Here is a 13587-nt window from a genome sequence, read left to right as displayed (position 1 = left end):
GCGGTGAAAGTTTTTTCTATGTATTCATGACAGGTAACGGCGGTGTTCTTTCACAATACTCAAGCTCTCCTGTTACAATAAACCTCTGTCGGCTATCTAAACTTATAGGCTTCCGCACGACTGTTCTAGCTAGTCAAGTGTCTTTGCGAAGATCTAAGCTCATAATAGCGACTCTCCGAAGCCCCGCCTGCTGGACAGAGTTTATGAAGTGTTACAACCCCAGGCATACGTCGAACACTTAAGAAGATGTATACACCGTTACCAAATGAGCAAGGTTAACTTTTAGAACACTAGCAAAAGTAACAGCAAGTGATCGATGTATTTCACAGTGATGTCCACAAAACCTTGCACCACACAGACTGCGCAAAAGAAAAAGAGGCCAAGTCCGAGTTCTTTAGTGCCATATAACTGCACGCGGTGGTCTGTATGGGTAATCTTGCCGAAAACGGTTCCCCAATAATCAGTTCCGACGCAAAATACCAATGGTGAACAATAATAGAATCGCTATAGGTTTTCCATACGGTGAACCACCCGCGCATTTTTTAACATTTGTGCGCTATCGGCAGAATATTGCAAGATATAAAAAAAAAATGCGAATGACCAATTCGCCAAAGAAATAAGAAAATGTAAGGCAATTGTGGGGTCGCGGGCGGATGTGATGAAATACTTTTCGCGGGTATGTACGCGTAGTGTAAGCAAATTGTCCGCGCGCCGTTTGAACGGGGTACACTTGAATCGTCAGATTCCGAGGCTGCTGAGTAGTTGGCACTGCTCCCGCCGGATGTCAAGGACGCTGGTTTCCCGTTCTGCAGTAATTGTGATCCTGTATTGGCCCTGTCCCGGCTCGGTCGAGTTGGGGACGCTCCTGAAAGTCAAACAAAGCAGCTCGTCTAATAGGAGTAACTTTGGGAGGGAAGTGGTTCTGCATTATGGACGACCCGCGTCGGATTCGATACGAAAAAAAAGCAAGGAAGCGAGGATGGGCACTGTCTTCCAACTACATTTATAAACAATATTTTATGTATATTAGGAGTGTGCAAATATTCAATAGTTCGAATACGAAACGAATATTCTTTGCTATTCTAGTATTCCTATTCGGTTCGAGAATGCACTATTCGAAATTGTCCAATATTCGATTGCGTTCGAATATCCGACACTCTGAAAAACTCGGCGTCCCTCCCTCGGAGTCTCGAGGGAGGGACGCCGATACAAGCGGTGAGTGTTGCGAATGATTTTGCTGCAGGAGAGCCGCGGTTTTTGCGAAGACGCATCAGTCCCCGAGCGAATGTGCGGGACAAATAACCTGGCTAATTTGTGCTTATTTAATAAGAATGCCTCACGTTTAAGCATCTTACATACGAATTTGTCGTCTCGATTTAGACGACAGAACTTGTTATTTGTTTAGTCTCGCCGCGTTGCATTCCGTTTCAACAATGTGAGGTGTATCAGACTTCTGTCGTTCAATGAACACGACAATCTGTGTACATGTGATGGCGTACTGTTTTTTGTTTCATTACTGTCGTTGTCATGAAGCTGCAACTAACTGCCATCAGTTTCTCATTTACAACCTTTTTAATTGAATGGGCATCTAGTGTCGAGCAGTATCGCATGCATGTATCGAATAACTAAATAACCCTCGTTCTTTATTTATTTTTTTACTAGACAGGCGTTATGCAATCTTTATGTGCCACTTTGTTTGTAAATGACAAGATATTCGACATTCGATTCGATATTCGTAGTCGTTTTTCTCGAATATTCATATTAGATTCGATTCGGAAATTTCACAATTCCAACGCCCTTATTTATATTCATGCCCAGTCTACTGATCCATGCATAAAAAAGCAAGTTAGAAACATTAAGCAAGAAGGAAAGCAGGAAACGAAGGTAATTAAACAACGAAGTCAGGAAAATATTGCCTGACATATGGTATAGCAGCTCCTCTAGTAAAAAGCAAATCGTTCGCTTTATTCGATTAACTGCCCCAACCATATGCTTCAACCATATGCTTCAACCATAATAATTCACGAATCATGTCCGTGTGCGCACAAGAAGTGGTAAAGATTGATGCCCGCATTCACAGAAGTTGTTACGCTGGAACTGTTCGTCAGAGCAGGTATATAGCGTGCACAGCCACACGTGCACATGCATGCACAGCATGCACGTCCACAGCCCTGCGTCACTATTTTAAAGTGCGGCGAGCCAATGGCAAGCAGTATTTACGAACGAAGAGTTTTGAAAATACGGACACAGGGAATGGGGGGCTTGTACTCACAAAGCACTCCGCACGCTATAATGGTTGTTAGTAAGAACAGACGCCGGGCAATCATCGCCGCTTATGTATTGTATGTATTAGCAAAGGTGGCCGGCCGATGACAAAATGTTCTTAAGAGCTAAACACTATTAATTCGACCTTCGAGGCCAAATTCACAAGAAAAGTTGCGGTGAGGGCGGCGCTGTACGCACCCTGTCCTGGCGAAATGCGTCCAAAAGGCTATGATGGCTTCGCTGGCGTTGCGCCAAGTGGCCATTTCGATGGGGTTCAGAAAGTGTGCGCCGAACACGAGTCGCAACATGTCGCCTGCTTTGGTCGCAACGGCGTTGGCTTCTGCGTTTGTAGAGACGAGGTAGCGAAAGACACGGTTGTTACCGGCCGAGGCAAGCAGACGGCCCATATCGCGCACGGGGCATATCACCAGCAGGTCCGCCAGGAGCTTGGTAAGAGCCGTCGTTTCCAAGTGGTCGACCTGAAAGATGTGAAGCGTCAGTCAGTCGCAGTCAGTCGGTTGCAGTCAGTCAGCCACAGTCAGTAATACACAGACACAGCTAAGTCAAGCCAGGCCAAGTCAAATCAAGCCAAGTCAGCCAGCCAGCCACCTACTAAGTCAGTTAGTGAAGTCAAGTTATGGTGGCTAGTATAGTCAAGTCAAGCCAAGTTAGTCGGTAAGTCGGACGACACGTGGCTGACAGACAAATTCCTGAACCAAAGCGTTTATGAGTAACGAACTTCTTCAGTTGGTCGGACATTTCCGTTAATAATAATATGTGCTGACAGGATCACTCCAGTGCCGGAACTGCCTGCTTGCACAGGCGCAGGATCCATGTACAGCACTAAAATAAAACTAAAAAAGAGCTTAGCAGCACTAACTCTCTAAGTGTGAGATATAATACTTAGATTCTGATGATCGCGACGTCTCCACAGTTAGCAAAGTGATGTTTTCATACCTCGCGTTTCTATGCTGTACAAACCCACGATTTGGTGCACTGTGACGCGCTCGCGTACGCTCAACACACCTCGAGTTTTCTGTTAGATACTTCTAAAGGTGGATGAAGTCCGCCTATGTACAGAAATGCACGAACGATAGAGGGGTCGAACCACTGTCTTCCAGCACAGCAACCTAACGCATTATCCACCAGGCCACGCACCAGGCCACGCATTAGGCCATTAGGCCACGCACGCTTCTTTCGTACCAAAGCCGCTGTTTGAATTGTCTAGCACGTGCGTGACGTCCCGGTTTCTCGTATTCTTTCCTCGTGACCGATAGCTTTATGAAGATTGTGTTAGACTGCACTGCCTTCGGGATTGGTCCATATATTATGTTAGATAGCTCCAAGGTGGAGTAAGTTGGTCTATAGTGCTATGGCATCAAAAGCAAGCAAAATAGTTCATGCCCACTGGTCAACAGTGACAGCGAAGGAGGCTGGGCAATGACAAACGCTATCTAAGAAAAAAAATGGTTTTGCAAACTTCGCGTTATACATACTTGTGCTCGAAGTGCTTTGGCAAACAGGGTTCATGTTTTCGCACGTTCGCTTATTACCTTCGCGTAATTATGCACAACAGCCTTCAGGGTATTGCCGCTTATGTTGAGTGCCTCGAGGATTGTAGTGGCTGCCCTCGTCGTTTCAGAAAGTCGTTCTTGCTGTACGACGACCAGGCGAGCAAACAGCGCGGCGAGCGGACCCTCGTCGTCCATGTGACCCAGTAGAATTTCAACGCCGGTTATGCGCTCCTACAAGCCGGGAAACAGTGCGTTAATGTATATATTTAGCACACCTGCTACTCCTCTGTCGTTACCGCAATGCTTCGGTCCCCATTTAGCTTTGCAGGTGCCAGCTAATCCGCATTACCATGCACATGCGCAGCGTATTTCTGCTAAGGGATGCATATGAGCTCCCGTTATCCTCTAAGTGAGGACTTCTTAAATACTGACGAATAGTGGCTAACATCCGGCATCACTTCTCCTATCACATCAAGTGGTCGATAAACAGGAAACTGTGCAGTTCCACTTCAACGTACAAATTATTTAAGCTTGATTCTATTGCCTTTCAACAACGACTAAAGAACGTAAGATAATTTCATTTAAAATGTTCATGTAAGCAGCTACATCACCTTTTCCTGCTGTTTATTGGTTTGTCTCATTACATAATAAGTTCTGTAATTGTTATTTTTAAAATGGATATTCACTATTATAAGTATGTCATCATATGTATGGTTTTAGTGTCATAGCTTGTATTTCCATGCATTGCCGCATTTTATAACATACATTGCTATTGACACTATGCTGCATCATTACTCGCGGAAGGCTATGACTAGTCAAGCAGCCGTAAAGCATCCTTTAGAACGACGTCTTCGCCACCAAATTTGAACCTTAACAAATTGGGGAGCTAAGAACCACGCAACGGCCGACCGAGAAATTAGAGGTGTACATGCAGTTAAGGCATTAAAACGGCAGTATGGGCAGTGTAGGTACGAGTGACGACACTGGTGGTTGTCCTATTTGACATTAACGTTGCAGGTCATGCCATACATAGACCATGCGTAGACCAATACGTAGACCAATACGTAGATCATGCAATACGTCTTTAGTAACAGAACGGCCGCCGCGGGGTGCCACGACGAGCCCACTCGCTGAGCTCCTGCGGCTCGCTGAAGACAACAGCGTGCTCTGATTTATCTCTTGATCTATCTGAGAGTGACGTGCCTCAAGTCCCGATAGGCAAAATACGACAAACTGATCATCTGCTCCTCGAGTTGCACGCCTTCGGGGTGTGTCGCCACCACGGTCGAAGCTCGTCACGTTAGGAATGATTTAAACGCGCTGCACAACGTTATATATGTTGCGTGCTGCCGACGTGCTCGAACGAGCAAACATGGCGTTTTTTCGACCCTCGGAAATTGTGTGATCGTTGTAGAGATAAGTGCGAAAGAAAATCGTCTACTCATGTCCCTAAGTGCGAGAACAGCCACGCGTAGCTATCTAGTACAGTGTAGTACAGCGAAGGGACTAGGCGCCGGGAACTCAACCGTAAGCCTCCGAGTTTGGCACGTGATAGGCGCCAAAATAGGAAGTAGTGGCGTACACGTGAACTTCCAAAATCAAATTTGAACTGCGAGCCATGGTCACATTCAGTAGGCAGAGCGTTTTGGGCACCACCCTGCCCCATCGTAGCCATTGCAGTGCAATGCATTGTAGAAGGGCCGGGCGATCTTTCATTGCCAATAACTGCACTTCTGCTGAGCGCATTGAAGTACTTCTTGTGGCAAATTATGTCTAAAACAGACTGTTTTAACTTGAAATACATTTCTTGACTTCGATAAAACGTGGTTCGAAATTCCTTTAACACGAAAGCAGGGAAACAATTGTACGCAGTTAACCCTCACCGGAAACCTAGCTACACACTGTAATCGCGATGTTTTAAGCACACCGGAATTTGCCAAAACAAAAATCAAAACGACAAGAAAAGAGTGATTTACGATTAGGTAGTTATGGCTTCACTGGGTGTAGAAAAAGTATGCGAATGCACTGTCCATCTCTTTGTAATCCGTGGAAATCTATTTAATTGCTGGTGCGCGGAAGAATGATGCGGTGTAAAGGAGGTGGGGTGTTTTATCGCTATTGTACTATCCCATTTTTTACAGATCTCATTATGAAGATGCGTGAAAAAATAAACTGTTGATAGTAGCACTTTTTTATATAAGCGTGTGTGTCCTACTCTTACTTGCGTGGTGCTTTTAAGTGCGGGCGTCCTCAAAATCAACACGAACCAACTAGCCCCATTTATTGGTCTGTACTTTTATAACCCTCATTTCCCCTCAAATGTACCATCACATACAGACAGACAGACAGACAGACAGACAGACAGACAGACAGACAGACAGACAGACAGACAGACAGACAGACAGACAGACACAGACAGACAGACAGACAGACAGACAGACAGACAGACAGACAGACAGACAGACAGACAGACAGATAGACAGATAGATAGATAGATAGATAGATAGATAGATAGATAGATAGATAGATAGATAGATAGATAGATAGATAGATAGATAGATAGATAGATAGATAGATAGATAGATAGCACGCGCACCATTTCCTGCATCCATTGTCGTGGTGGAGACGGAATGACCCCAGTGAACGATGGGAAAAAAAGAGGTGGAGCGGCCGTCTTTGCGAAGAGCCGCTTGTCTATCGCACGCAGGCACCTGATGTCTGGTCTGGAGCCATTCATGCATCGCAACCTTTTCGCCTGGTCGACCACGCGGCGACCTTTAAACTTCGTGTTGTCTGGGTATCTGGAACGCGAAAGTCACATTGCAGAAGTTTGGACCACATCTCGTCAGCGACAGACACCAAGATGCAGATGACCGGTGTCAACAATTTACATGGTCTGTTAGCTGCTATATCGCCACGTTGCACAGACTGTTAGGTTGATAGGGTAACATGGATAAAAGGGTTATTTGTCATGTTATAAAATGCTTCAACGATGTAAATCCTCAAAACTTGTAGGACTGAGTAGATGATTTAACAAAAGCGATAAGTACTGTAGTTATAAGGTAGATATGGCACCCCTTCTGGCTACACAACTAATCAGATATAGCATGTAGAATAGCAATGGAAGGAAAGCGCAATCGAGGACGGCCATGAATTATACGTCGTTCTGAAATAAAAAAAAATTAAATTAAATTATGGGGTTTTACGTGCCAAAACCACTTTCTGATTATGAGGCACGCCGTAGTGGAGGACTCCGGAAATTTCGATCTCCTGGGGTTCTTCAACGTGCACCTAAATCTAAGTACACGGGTGTTTTCGCATTTCGCCCCCATCGAAATGCGGCCGCCATGGCCTTCTGAAATCAGGAAATTGACACGAGTGACAGGAATAATTGGAGATCGCTGGAGGTGGCCTTCGACCTGCAGTGGACACAAATAGACTGATGATGATCAGTATGTAGAGTACATCCTTGTGATCAGGAAGGCTCGGAGTAGTAAGAGTCCCACCGCCCCGCAGCTATGAAGCCAAGACAATTCCTACGGCGCGAAAGAAAGTCCCTATGTTTAGGTACATGTCCCTAAAATCGGCAATGGTGGTGCTGAGCGTAGCCTTTTCCGGTACAGGCAGAAGGGGCCCCATTTTGTACCAACCCGATTTTCTGCGAAATTCTTTTCTCCCTTCGTTACTGGCTCGAACGCTACTGAATCGCCATTATCCTCTTCTGAAACAGGGCGGTGACAAACAGACACCTGGTCTGATTGAGCTCATCCAGTTTTAGTACCTCTAATGCAGTCTAGCATTCTGCCCAGCTATCTTTGAGTTTTCTTTATTCATTAAAACCTCTATCACTGTATTGCACAGTTACCTATGCTTGCAACGACTTCGATTATAATAATTTGTTTTCTTCATCCCCCCCCCCCCACCACCAATACTCTAAACATCTCATTTCTGTCTGGACTGCTGACCAGTTAATACTTCCACCCGCTTTGAACACCAGCGCTTCTGGAAAATGGATGTTCCTTACAGGCCATGCTGGGCGAATATCACGGCATTCCATTGCGATGTGCTGAGTCGTTCCCGAACTTTTGCTGCAGTAGATATATGCCGCGTCCTGCGGCGCATATTCGCTCCGATATGTTCTTGTCTCCGGGCCGCAAGCTCATGCCTCAAATAGCAAGGCAATTTGCGTTATTTTACAAATTTTCATTCATGATTTCTGTCTTGCCGTATTTAATTAAATCTCCATGGACTTTTTTGTTTCGACCCTTTGCATCCAATCTACCGTCTCTGCTTCTCCTACTTTATTTTTTATGACTCACGATTGTCTACTTAGCCTTTCAATTACCCTGTAGTTGGCCGCCACCTTGTTTGACCTCTTCTTCCATTCCGTGTCCATGCTTTTGGGGCACAGATACGCGTGCACATTAGCCGCCCATCCCTTTTTGTGAATGTTCCGGAGTCTTTCTTAAAAACACATTTCGCTCTGCGCTTCTCTGATTTCAAAAGAAGGCCAGCCCATATCACCTTGCAATGCATCATTTGTGGTTCTACAGTATGCCCCCAATGCCAATCCTGATTACTGAATCGTCGACATTTGGTTAGCTTCCCACCCAAAAAGATATCTGTATTTAAGCACACAATTGCGTTTCCGAGCCCTAGCGTTGGGCCCATGACTCCTTTACAAATTCCTCGCTCCAGCTCGTTTTATTGTAGACCCAAAGTACTCAATGTTTCAACATTGCTGAATTCCGCTTTCCCTGAAACCTCAGATTACATCAGTGGATGTTTGATTACGTGTCTCCCACATTTGTGTACGCGCCCAGGTATTTAAAATGCTTGACTATGGGTATGACTTGCTATTGGATTAATACCACTTATTTGCTCGTCTCTTCATTAAAGCTCCATGATTCCGTATTTCTTTCCTCTAAACTTAAAGCATAGATTTGTATTCGCAAGTCTCTGTAAATGTCTTGCATTGTCCTCTAGTAGTCTTATGTCGTTTGCATACATCAGCATAGGAACCTTCTCTCTCAAGGCGGTGAGGCCAGCAACCCCTAGCAAGTTTCTCGGCCCACGAGTTTCTCCGTGCTCTAGCGACAGCTGCGCCTGCTCCGCTCGGACAGAATGGCATGGGCGCTGGAAATTGCGGATTGGAGAGCGAGTAGGCATTTCGCCAGACACGAACAAACTCCCGTCCGGTTCCCAAAGAAACCTTATAGCTCAAATGAAGAAAAAATAGGGTAAAAGAAAGGAATCGTTACAGAATGCGGACCCCGCTCTGCAGGCGTCTTACGTGGAACACATAAATGCGTTGAATATGGCAAATAAGCTGTGCGGAAGCCCGCAAGTTGGAGGAAAGTGTATGAAAGAGAAAAAATTACATTATAACATGAAGCTACGAAGATAACCCATACGGGATTTTCAGAAATGAAGCCTCGAAACTGAAGAAAAATTCGTCCTGGTCTGGGATTCGAACGCGGGACAAACGCCATTCAGGGGCGGTCGCTGTACCATCTGAAATAACCAGGAGGCTTGCGGATCGCAGAGCGAGGGCGAATTAATCGACGACTCGAGCCACTGGGACAATGAATATGGCAAATAAGTTGCGGGGAAGCCCACGCAAGGTGGAGGAAAGTGCACGAAAGGGAACAATTGACAACCACCCCAACTGTAGCGCGAACCTACAAAGGAAAGCCGTACAGGTTTCTCTCCCTTTCATAACCGCGTTAATCAAATACCTGGTGAATGGGCTGCCGCTCATCAGAATCGCTCGGTGGGGCACCACGGCCGCATCGGCGACGCCAGCCGCCCTGCTGAGGAGCAGGTACCCGGCAGCCGCTGCGCCCGCGCCGTAGCCCACCAGCACGAGGTTGGAGACGTTGCCGCCGAAGCTGCCGATGTTGTGGCGCGTCCATTCGAGAGCCAAAAGCTGATCGTACAGGCCCACGTTTCCGGGAGCATTGCCGGTGCCGTCGTTCAGAAATCCAAGCGCCCCGAGACGGTAGTTGGGCAGCACGACGACGACGTCGCCGTATGCGGCCAAGTACCTGCAACGAAAACCATTTGAATACGATATAAGTGTGTACACCAAACTCTACAAGTTAGTCTGCCTCTTATTTAAGGGGCATTGGCCATTAGAGGCAAGCAAAATGTGCACTACCCCCCCCCCCCCCCCCACCTGCGGAGGAGTAACTAATTTCTTGGGAACTTAAGCTGATTGCGACAGCTCTCATTTTCCTATGGCTGTTACGGGTCCTCCACACGCTAGGATGTGTCTGGAATCATCATCGTTTACCTTGACCACATGTGGCTTCGAAGCCATAAACGTGTAAAAACGGTACATCTTATATATTTGCGTGTTTCGCATTTCTCTAGAAAAACCGGAACTCTTTCGCCTCTAGATAACGGTAACATATATACTCTAAGTATTTATAGCGTGACTTATAAATAATGCTCATGTGAGTCTTAAAGCTTGCCTCGATGCTAGTTAAGTTTGCAGGAGCTGACAATACATAACAGCAGTGCCAGGTGTTACGCTACAGCATGTATGAGGTGACGCATGACTTCGTGTTAACCATGCTGCATAAGTGTATAACGCCCAGTAAAATTTTAATGGGACCATTTTCTCACCTAACAAAAAGTTAACTGAATCATTCAAGCCTGCGCTGCTTTTACCGTTATTTATGGTAAAACCCAGTCACGGCTGAACGTCGGCATAACGAATTCGATGCTACCCCAGAAATAATTCGCTAAATTCAATGGCAAGAAAGGATGAAATTGTTGTCCTGTGTGTACAGTTATTGTAGGCAGAGAGTGCGCTGAGCACATTTTGTGTTCCTTCATGGGAGTGGCAAACCCTTTCAACCGCTCAATAGCATCCTTCACCTGAACTGAAACCCGACATATCAATATTTTACTAATAGTTCCCCCAAAACATCGTTAAGCCCGGCGAGACGTTGACTTGAGTTCGTTGCTTCGAGGTTTTAAAAGCACCATGCTCTGTAAATATGTCAAATCAAATATTTCGTGAAACCTTGTTTCGTTAAATCAAGGTTCGCCTGTATTTGACAGTACAATTTAGAAGGACTAGTGCTTTCATATATGCAAAAATGCGAAAACACGCTCCTTTTCATAAATCACTATGTTCAGATTGCACATACCCGGCACGGTCACTAGCGGCGATCAGCAGTATAGCTACGCTCGCATTTGTTGGTTCTGACGTCATCGGCGCTGGAACGCCATTCAGCTGCACATGCATCGCATGCAAGAACGGTATACGCGCAGGCTAGTGGCCACATTGGGAGCGTGATCCGTCAGGGTGGTGTAGTGGCTTTGGTGTTGCGCTGCTCAATACAAGCGCGCGGGATCGAACACCAGCTGGCGGGTGCACGTTAAAGGACACCAGGTGGTCAAAATGGACCCGGAGTCCGCCACTGCGGCATGCTTCATGATCAGATCGTAGTTTTGACGCGTAAAACCCCGGAATTTAATTAGGTTTTAGTTGGAAGCGTACCTTCCGTCGTATAAAGGGTGCCTGTTGCCGCCCGTCTGGAAGAAGCCATCGTGGAGGAACACGAGCACGGCCTTGTTGGCGCAGTCCCGAGAGCTGCACTCGCGCGACGTCGTCCAGATGCTGAGGTGCAGGCAGTCCTCCGAGACTGCCGACAACGACTTGTCGGGGGAACTCTGCACGCACGCCGGCTTGGGCCCAGTCGCGTCGATCAGCAAGCCCTGTGCATTGAGCTTGCCAATGTTTCTTGCTGAAGATGCCGGTTCAGCTCCGGCGTACCTTACACCTAATACAGGGTTATCTGAGCGATGACTGTCGCCAGTCATTGAAAACTGTGCATGGATTCGAGAGAGAGACAATTCTTCCCGGAGAAAATTTATAGCCGTGTGAACAGAAATTGTAGGATAATTTCCAATTCGCTGAATAGAGATTGATTTCTGATAAATGTAGAGGGAAACACTGCGGACATATCGCAAATGCGGAATTGAAGCGACAATAAATGTTGCGCTAAGTAAGTGTTCCGCTAAGTTGGAATCCTGACGCTACCTCATTTTTCGAGGTATTCCGACCTAGACTTGCGAAGCCCCCAGTGCGTTGGTGTTGAGCTCAATATTTCTATGGGAGGCTTTCACGGTGCATCGCAGGCAGCAATACTGCGAAACGCAATATTTTCTGCCTGTCGTATAAGCCGGATGTCTTTCTGCTGCCACACGGACAGTTCTGTTGTGACGATTAAATACTGTCGATACAAGACGTCAGGCTGTATACAACGAATTATGGTCGTATTTGAGAATAGCGGCCTCAAAGTCAGCAATATTGGCACCGCGCGCAAGAGAAAAAAAAAGCAACGCGAGTTTGGCTAGTTTGGATTCTGTGTGTGTCGCACTGCCGCTAACGCTGTTCTTGCTTACGCCAAGCAGCTTGCGTCTGCCATTTCTGAAACTCTGCATTCTTTGTTGTCGCTTGTTAAACTGGGACATGACTTTATTCTACACCAGAGCGAGGTCGAGTTTCACTCAAGGGAAGCAAGCACACCCGTCTGACGTCGACGCTGTAGTCTGTGAAGGTACGCCGGAATCGCAGCTCTCCAACAGGCGGGTGAGCGTACGGCACACCCAGGAAGGCGTACACGTCCATGTAGCCGAACACCTTGTGACTGAGTCCCTGGACGCGACCGAAGTGACCGCTCACGACCACGTTCTCCACGCCGGGATTGGGCCTGCTGACGAACATGGTGAGGCTCAGTATGAGCACCGCAATGGCCAGGACGGTGGCCACCGCACACGCCAGATCGGCCACCGTGATGTAGCGCCTGCAAAGCCGCGACACGGACACTACTGCAGAGCATAGTGGCAAGCCATTAACGGGTTCCAAAAGAAACTAAGATGCGGGCTTAAAATTAAGGTTGCCGTATAGTGGAACAATCCGTAGTTAGTTTGACCACTCGGCGTCATTTTGCGCGCACTTCATCTTACGATAGCCCTAGAACAGGGCTCGTATTCACAAAACGTTCTTACGTTGAACTATTGAGATATAATGCCTGCCAATCACCATCTAGGACATAAATTTAGCTAAGTTCACCGGCCCATGGCAAAAACTTACGGGCGAAAGGCTTTGTGAATTCGGGCCCAGTTGTCTAACGCGTGAAAGCGTTGCGCTCACAAGTTATTGTGCCCATATATATATATATATATATATATATATATATATATATATATATATATATATATATATATATATATATATATATATATATATATATATATATATTTATATATATATATATATATATACGACGCCATTCACAGCGCTGATACTCAAGCCAGCGCTACGGCTATATGGTGCTCTACCACCACTACTTTCTCTACCTCACTTGAAGGTTACCGCTCGTCTACAAAAAAAAAAAAAAAAAAAACGTATCAGTAGTTCTCTTCGCTCTCCCCCCCTTCCCGCCGCCACCTTTCCCGTTTCCAGCGCTTCAGATAATCTAGCGGGCTTTGTCGCTGGACACTACACCGTATACCCACGTTGGATTTATGTGCGCCGCGACGGAAGAGTACATGCTCCAGAAGCTCTGTGCCTGAGCCGACGGCATCTGCGTGCTCTTAGCGACGGTGGACTTCGTCGAGTCCTGCGACTTGTCGCGTGTCACCTCGGCCGGCGCCATGGCGTCTAGCGTCGGCGAGAGCCGTTTGCCGGCCCTGGGAGAGTGTCGTTCGGTCGTCTTGGTGACCGTGAGCCTCGTACCATCCACCGTGCTCGCCATCTTCCTTTCTTCTTCGTCTTCTTCTTTCTTTT

General features: G+C 46.6%; 1 protein-coding gene across 1 annotated transcript; it reads right to left on the bottom strand.

Annotated features, from left to right (window-relative positions):
- Positions 1–612: 612 nt before the first annotated feature.
- Positions 613–13556, bottom strand: LOC142578210 (cholinesterase-like). The gene is made up of 8 exons (XM_075687613.1): positions 13317–13556; positions 12325–12601; positions 11293–11510; positions 9518–9826; positions 8125–8176; positions 3819–4010; positions 2464–2744; positions 613–865 (listed from the first exon to the last, which is right to left on the bottom strand). The coding sequence occupies exons 1-8, from the start codon at positions 13553–13555 to the stop codon at positions 739–741; spliced, it is 1695 nt and encodes a 564-aa protein (XP_075543728.1). The 5' UTR covers position 13556; the 3' UTR covers positions 613–738.
- Positions 13557–13587: the final 31 nt, after the last annotated feature.

The sequence above is a fragment of the Dermacentor variabilis genome, chromosome 4 (genome assembly GCF_050947875.1).
Source record: "Dermacentor variabilis isolate Ectoservices chromosome 4, ASM5094787v1, whole genome shotgun sequence".
NCBI classification, from domain to species: domain Eukaryota; kingdom Metazoa; phylum Arthropoda; class Arachnida; order Ixodida; family Ixodidae; genus Dermacentor; species Dermacentor variabilis.
Note: the sequence above shows the minus strand (reverse complement) of the source record. Positions and strands in the feature narration are given on the sequence as shown.